The 8507-nt window shown below is 42.8% G+C and overlaps 1 protein-coding gene across 1 annotated transcript; it reads right to left on the bottom strand.

Moving 5' to 3' along the window:
* Window positions 1-201: 201 nt before the first annotated feature.
* On the bottom strand, window positions 202-3423 carry gjd2b (gap junction protein delta 2b). Its single transcript, XM_070849650.1, has 2 exons — window positions 3353-3423; window positions 202-1036 (listed from the first exon to the last, which is right to left on the bottom strand). Exons 1-2 carry the CDS (start codon window positions 3421-3423, stop codon window positions 202-204), a joined length of 906 nt encoding a protein of 301 aa, XP_070705751.1.
* Between the last annotated feature and the right edge of the window lie 5084 nt (window positions 3424-8507).

The raw sequence follows: 8507 nt of genomic DNA, 5'->3' as shown, positions 1-8507 counted from the left end.
ACAAATACATTCGATACCACATGATGAATGGTCCCTCTTGTGGAGAGAACAGCTCTCTTCACCTTCAATAAAACCTCTGATTTCTCACAAAGCATTCAGAAGACCAAGACCAAATACTCATATGTTAATTGTAACATGGATGGTGAGAACTTGTTTCTACACAGCTGTCCTGCAGCCCTCTCATGTATGTGTGACAGGCAGTCACACATATGCAGAGTCACTGGACTGAGTGCGCCCAAAGTTGGGCATACTCATCCTGGGCAAGTCTTTGTTCCTGATCTCATAGATGGACTTCCTCCTGGCCTGCACTCCTCTCACAGCAGTTTTGATCTTCCTCCAGCCGAGGTGGTTGAGCTCTGCCAAGTTCAGCACCACACAAATGCCACTGACTGCAAACATGAAGACCAGAAACACTGTCTTTTCTGTTGGCCTGGAAACATAACACTCCACATCTTTTATGCAAGGGTATCGATCACACTCGTACACCGCGGGGACATTGAATCCATACAGGAAGTATTGACCCACCAGAAAGCCTATCTCTAGTGCATTTCTGAACACCACCTGGATGATGTAGAACCTTGAGATGCCCTCCTGCCTTCTCATTTTTGACTTTGTAGTTCTCATGGCTGAGCTGGGGACCTCCAGGCAGTCGGGCTCTGTCTCCTTGTTTGAGTTTTCTGTGTTCTGCAGCACTCCGTTCACGATGGTGTTCTTGATCTTCTTGCTGTCGTCTCTCTTCATGGAGTCCTGGTCTTTATCGAGGGAGAGGTACACCGTGGAGTAGCGCCGCTCCTTCTGCTTGGCAGACTGGTGCACAGAGTACGTGATGAAGCAGAGGCTGGGGCAGCACACCATGATGATCTGAAACACCCAGTACCTGATGTGCGAGATTGGGAAAGCCTTGTCGTAGCAGGCCTGGTTGCAGCCTGGCTGTAAGGTGTTGCACACGAACATGGCCTGCTCGTCGTTGTACACGGTCTCTCCAACGATCGCAACGATTAGAATCCGGAAGATCACCACCACAGTCAGTAGAATCCTGAGGGAAAAATGAGCAACAGAAATACAGTCACATTTCCAGGGGTGGTGTTAGCTTTACTGTTACTGTTACTGTTCTTGAACAGTGAAGTGACATTGTCACAAACATGATTGTGTTTTTGAATTGGATTGAAAAACTGGACACAGCAATCTTTTTCTTTTTCCCTTTAAATACTGGATAATCTGACACCAGACCAGTGGAGCAGACCTTTTTATTGACTAAAATGTCTGCCAGGCTTTTGTCAGACTTTACTGACTGGATCAATGGCCAACACCAGCCGCAGAAGCTTTTCACATAGGGCTCTCTTACTATAGTGATGGCTGGTGTTGCTATGACAACAATACCATGACCAACCGACCACTGATAATTTAGCTGTTAACAAATGAGGTTTTATAGGTTGTGTGGGACTAAAGGCTTTAGTTTAGGGTGATTCAACATGTATCTGTTCTCACATTTAACATCACTGTGATGTTTGGATCTTAACATGGTGTACACGGATCATGGATAGTGCTGGTGTTCGGGGGGTGTGAGGTTGTGTGTGTGAAAGACCGCTTTCATGTTTCGTGTTTCATGTGAACAGGTTTAACCGATGATGTGGTGAAGTGGAGGATTCCACCATTTTGCCTGTTGTAGCTCATACATTACAAGCCCCGTTACGTTTTCCATTTACTTTTCCTCCAAAGTGTTTGAATGTTTGCTACTGTTTGAACTGTCACATGTATATTCTACCCTCAAGACAGCAATATATTGTCAATAAGACATTCCATTCAAATCAAGCTGCACATGTAACTGTATTACTATGCAGTGATTGGGTCATTTCCCCAACAGTGATGCGTACTGTGATGTTCACGGTGGTGCATTTCCTAAAGCAAGAGTGAAGCCTCGACAATAAATATTCATTCTACATGGTCACTGCCGTTACACCTCATGCTTTCTTCAAATCTGTTTTCCTGCAATCTAACATTTGTTTCTAAAGATATCACACAATAAAAGACACAGCAGCAGCAGCAGCTTCAATTGAAAACAGAGTAAAACTCTGTTTTCAATTGAAGCCAACTTAGCTTTTAAATGTCCATTTTACTTAAAGTGGGATCTGTTCTGATTGTCTAAATGTACAGGTGTCATTTTAATGTTCCATTCTCTCACAATTTCTAGTTTCTTATACTAAAAACATCGGTTCAAACAGTTAATTATTCACTTTGGTGAGAATTTGTGTGGCCTTCTGCTGCTGGGGTTTGTTCGGCAGAGTTAGGGTTTGGGAATGGGCATCATCAGTACAGACAAACAGCAGCTGTGTTGGAATAATTCAGGTTCACTGAAAAAAACCCAAAGGTACAAGACTGTGCACATATAAGTCAACTCCAAAACCCCCTGGTGTACTGATCCAAGAAGTGAAAAGGAAAAGTAACAAGATCAGTGTTGAATGGCTCTGATCACTTTAATACATCATGTTGAGGAAGAAATGCACTATGCCCTGTATTTTGAGGAAATGCAATTATTTGTTGTTAATATCAAAGATTTAACTGAGCTACACTTACATCCACTCAGACTGTATCTTTCTGTGTAAGTTATTTTCAGAATGCCCTGACTGCACAGCACATGCTCCACTGTTACCAGTCTTCATTTGTCAGTGACAGAGCTGAGCTGAGCTGAGCTGGTCGTTCTGATAAGAACTGTTTAATTGGAAACCTATATGCCACTGCACAATGTTCATAATGTCAACTCTAACCATCTTGCTCTATTTGTGTAGAGCACTTCTGTAATTCTCACCAATACAGTGCATGTTGACCTGGTTTCTTGTAAGTTTCTCATGTGGTGCGTGTGGGGCAGGACTGGATGCATATATGTGTCTACTGTATGCATGAATCTTTGAAATCTCTGTCCTCATTCATGTTTCATAAATCAGTTCTTAAAACGGATTAGTTCAAGTCTGCCGGGTTTGGAAGAATCCCTCTGGTTTGACCAGAGATTTCTCATAACCTGGTAACCCAAAAGTAGTGAGCCACTCATGCCTCAGGAAAAGCTCTCTGGCAACCTTTTGTCTGGAAAAGCAGATCCCGGCAGGCAGCAGGAGCGTGGGAGCTGTCCGGTGCTGAAACACACCTGAGCTTCAGTGTGACTCATGGTGGAGATGCAGATGAACACTCTCCTCACAGAGGGAAACTTCTGCTTCTGTTTCTCTGAATCACCAAACGGGGCTTTGCAGGAATGGATGAGTGTGTCCACACTGTGCTCTGTGCTGACCTCCACTAGAAAACACCTCTAACAACAACAGAGGACGCAGATTTCTCCCCCCCCACACACACACACTCTTACCTTCCGATCATAGTAGAGTGCTGCTGGACAGCCGCCTCCAAGAGACGCTCTAAAATGGTCCACTCCCCCATGATTGTTCATTCGGAGAAGATCTCACTCAAATTGTGCAGAAATTGGGAACTTGTGCAGGCGGATCTTGTTATTCCCCTTCTGTGTGTCCACGAGCTCCGACGATATCCAGCGAAAACATGCCAGAGTGTGAGTGTGAGTGTGTGTTTGTGAGAGTGTGTGTGTGTGTGTGTCCCACCGTGCAGCTCTGTGGGCCACCTGAGCGCTGCGCTCCTGTCCGGGCGCTGATTGGTGGAGAGGCTCCTGTGTGCTTGTGTGTGGAGCGCTAATCCCGCTGGAAGTACACTCCTTTGGTTGGTGTGTGGGAGCGGTACAGGGGCAGAGCAGCATGTCCATCCACCGCTGCTGCAAAAAGTGACACAGTCAACAAGTGATTTTAGCCCTCCGTCCCACAATGCACCGAGCCAAAGGTTACATGCAAAGGTGTCCTGGGATGTGGCTTGTGCTTCTTGTCATAATGCCGATGATGATCCTGATGTTCTGTATTCACTGGGGATCGTAGCAGCCTAATAGTAGCAGACCTCGCAGCACTGATTGAATGAACGCACTAATAGTTTTATATTGGGGGGTGTGGTCATGTTCATCACCCCTCCCTCTGTCCGCCACAAACTGAACTGATGTACTGAACACTGATGTACATACATACAGAGGAACAAGCAGTATTTGAAACAGTGGTGGCATTACCTAGAGGAGGAGCATTAGTAGAAGAAGTGATGGTTGTGGTAGTAGAGGTTGTTGTTGTCTTCTCTGATGCCGATGATGTGCAGATGATGGAAAGAAAACGTCCGCTGACAACGACTTGTTGCATAAAAACCGGTTTATTACAAAAAGATCAGTTGTCTAACAGGCTCCATGGCTGCCTGGAAAGACGTAACCCAATTCTTTGTCTCTTACAGACAGAGTATCCCCTAGCCAAATTAACGTCTTCCCCGAGCTTCTCTGAATGTCATCTTTGATACCTTTAGGACGCCTACCTCACCATATGGTTTCCCTCAGTAGCAAGGCCCAAAGAGGTCTTGCCCTAATATGGAGGGATGTATAGAAATTGCCCCTCTTAGGAAGTCACCACATCCTTATATGTTACTATTCCTCTTGGGAAGTCATCCTGCAGCACCCTGACCTTATATACATACATAGCATGCATCCTGTCTGACTCTCTTACCTAAACATCCACAGAGAAGACACACACATACATATAACATAGCAGATGCACATAACATATCAGATACCACAAGGTCAAAGGTGAAACCTCGTCATGGTGTTAGTGACCACAGACTGTCAGCAGTGAGTGACAGCCAGGCTACCAACTGCAGTCAGGTAGTGTGATAACGGTTCCACTGTCTTTTTACATTCTTCTTCTATAAATGCAGGTGAAATGATGTGAGCAGCGTGGACGGATCAGCGCTGCAGCGAATGTGAGGACTGAGTCTATGCGGTTCGTTTGCATTACTGGTGCAAGCATGAACACTTTAGCCTGTGTTGCCTGTGTTATATGGTGTACTGTGGTCCCATGTTGGTATGGAGGTGTGGTCAAAAGATGAAGGGAGGAGTACAGCTGTACTTACCCCTACACACTTGAAGACTTGAAGACACGTCAGTAAAGTGCAAGGTATTATGTGTAGTAGAGGGATGAGGACTTCTTGTATACAGCCATTTGTTCCTGGCTGTATAGGAGGTGGAGGTGTGCTGGATAAACGTGCTTCCAGAAAGTAATCCCTTTAGCTGCCTTACTTCGTTTCCTTATATAGAACAACTTAAGGGGACAACATGTAGTATTGGTCTATAAACAGCAACCCCATTAATTCACTACTCACAGTGGTGAGTATATATGTATATATATATATATACTCACAGTGGTGAGTATATATATATATATATATATGTCAGCCATATGTATTGCCTGTAGATTTAATGTATATATGTCTAATTTATGTCTCTTTCTTGTGTTATGTTGCATTCAACTATCACCAGCAATGAAAAACAAGAAATTCAAATGATAAAAACGCCTTTTAGCAATGCTATGTAGTGCAATGGTGTAATAATGTAGTGCACCAAAATATGCTTTTTTTTTTATAACAGACTTCTTTTTTCAAACTCTTCTTTCTAACTAAAGTTGTAGAAAAAAAACATTTTCTCAATCATCCATCCATCCATCCATCGTCTATACTGCTTATCTGTCAGGGTGGCCTGGGAGCTGGAGCCAATCCCAGCTGACTTCGGGCGAGAGGTGGGGTACACCCTGGACTGGTCGCCAGCCAATCACAGGGCCGACACACAGAGACAGACAACCACTCACACTCACACTCACAACTACGAGCAATTTAGAGTCACCAATTAACCTAACCTGTGGGAGAAACACCCACGCAAGCACGGGGGAAAACATACAAACTCCACATAGAAAGATATAAATTTGATCATCCTTTTTTCAGAAATAATAGGGTTTTTAGAAATAGAAATAATTTAGAAAATGTGTCTACACACAAAACAAACAAAAAAAACAAACCAAAAATCACAATGAAGCAGTTCACACATAGCTGTTATGCTGAATGATATAGTTTTTATATATAGCAACATTCCTTTTTTCAAGTATTCTGCAAGCATCTTAGTCAGTGACTATAAAGATATTTGATACATTTTCCCCATATTCTATGAAAGCTCAGTATTTTCCTTTTGGTGTCATGAATCCATATTCTATGCCTAAACAGCTGGAGAGACTTTAAAGCAAATGTCCAACTGCATTTATTGAGGCTTCATTTAATACATAAATCAGGACTCTAACTTTGTGCGTCTTGGCAATCTCTCTTCCAAGCATCCTAAGAAGTTGCTAGACCAAACCAATCTCTTGTTTTTGGAGGATTCTTTTGGTTTGTCTACGACCATTTTATGCAAAAAGAAATTGTGGCCACGACCTTGCAGGTAATCTAGTATGGCCTTGTCATGGATAGACAGAGAAGATCTATAAAGTGACTGGATAAGTGCTGTGAAAATGCAATTCTTAATGTGTAAGTGTTTCGAAGGGATACAGTAAATTCTTTGCAACTCTTCAAAATTATAAAGTAGACCATTGTCATTACACATATGTATATTTTACCTAATCCCTCTGCTCATCATCCAAAACCAGGGCAACCTCTGTAGGCCAATAATCCACCGTTTCCCCATATTTGCGTAAAGCCTGATAAAAGTGCTTGTATTTTGTACTAGGCTCTAACAGTAGTCTTGACAAATGGGTTAGGGTATATCTTCTATCATTTCCCTGTCATTCGATTTTCTAATTCAAGCTCTCGTGTCAGCTATTAGGCTGGTGGTAGGAAACAATAAATAGAAAGTCTCAAAACCAAACGCCAAGAAGGTCTTTGGGAGTCATGAAGTCACTTCCTGTACATTGTTAGTTTATTTTTTAGAAAAAGAAGACACTCAACTATGACTCATTTGTGTGTAAAAGGACCAATAAGTGTCACTGCTCACACACTGTGTAGCGACTTTGATTGATTAGTGTGGAAGTGTAGAGTTGCAGCAGCTGCTGTATAAACCATCTCATACACATGTTCAGTTTACCCTATTAGATGGAGTTTACCACCTGCTCAACCAGACTCTGGTGAGCTAGAAAGACTGAACCCTGTTAATCGCCCATGTCAGACCAAGATCCAGCCTTTCTAGCTCACCAGAGGCCCACAAGTCGATTTTGGACCTTCAAATTGAGACTGCAGAACAAAATCCACATGGGTGCTATTCCCAACATGGGCTAAAACTTACCAGAGCTTCACTGGTGTGGGCTCCTGAACTCTAATATTTAAGTCTCTATTTCTGATCTTCTGTGTGCTTTGCCTTCTCATATGCATCACCTGTTTCCAAACACAACACTTCCTTTAATCCAGTTTTACATGCAAAAGCCTCTTGAGTACAGTCACAAATAGGTGTTTCAGACTGCGCACAAGCATGCAGAGCAGCAGAAATGTGAAATATAAGTTCTAATACAGCTCCAATATGGTAATGCCAGAGAAACTTAGTATGTCCCAGTTAGGATGTTCTCATCCACTTTTGTTACATATACAGTACTGTGCAAAAGTCTTAGGCCGGTGTGAAGAAATGCTGTAAAGTAAGAATGCTTTCATTATTTTTTTTTTTATCAAAAAGTGAACGAACAGAAGAAAATCTAAATCAAATCAGTATTCGATGTGCCCAGGTTTTGCCTTCAAAACAGCATCAGGCCGGTGCTCATGGTGAAAAAAAACCCCAAATAGATACAAATATAGGCAAAGGGGCGATGCCAGTCCCCACAGCCGCGGTCAGAATGGTGATAAGTTGTCATAGCACATCAACAAAGCCTGTGTGCAGTGTTATTTTATCTCTCTGTACGAGTGCTTCCATCCCACAGTCTACATGGCATTGGCCCCTCACGGTACAAACCCTCCATAAAGCTCTAGAAGGCTGTGACCTTCCCTATAATTCATCACACGGTGCGGTGACAGCGGAGCGCTTCACAGGCTGATCATGTGACCACTATAACAACTACTACATCAGTAATGTCGGAAGAGATTGTTTTGTCCAATCAAACATGTAGAGGCCATAGAGGATTGTTGGGTTGTAAGATATGTGCAGAAAATAAATATGAACTGTAGAGGAAATGTGATCGTATTGCCCGTAAGGGCAGCTGTGGCTCAGAGGTAGAGTGGGTTGTCCATCAATCGGAAGGTCAGCATGTCGAAGTGTCCTTGGGCAAGACACTGAACCCCAACCTGCTCCTGAAGCAGCTTCAGTGTGTGAATGAGTATGAAAGAATAGTCTCCTCCAAATTACATTCCTCTTGAATGAATGATGTATGAATGGGTGAATGAGGATGTGATGGAAAAGTGCTTTGAGTAGTGGAAATGACTAGAAAGGAGCTATACAAATACAGACCATTTACCATTTACCATATTGAAAGCACTACATACAAGGATTCAAGGATTCAAGGAACTTTATTTGTCATACCAACACACATTTACACATGGGGAGGTACGAAATTACACTCTCAGGTCCCGGTTTAAGCCACAATAAATATATAGAATAAAATATAAAAAATAGAGGCACTATATAAAATAGAAGT

This window comes from Pempheris klunzingeri, chromosome 18 (assembly GCF_042242105.1).
Source record: "Pempheris klunzingeri isolate RE-2024b chromosome 18, fPemKlu1.hap1, whole genome shotgun sequence".
In the NCBI taxonomy this organism is placed as follows: Eukaryota; Metazoa; Chordata; class Actinopteri; order Acropomatiformes; family Pempheridae; genus Pempheris; species Pempheris klunzingeri.
The sequence above is the reverse complement of the archived record's forward strand: the minus strand, read 5'-3'. Positions and strand labels throughout refer to the sequence as shown.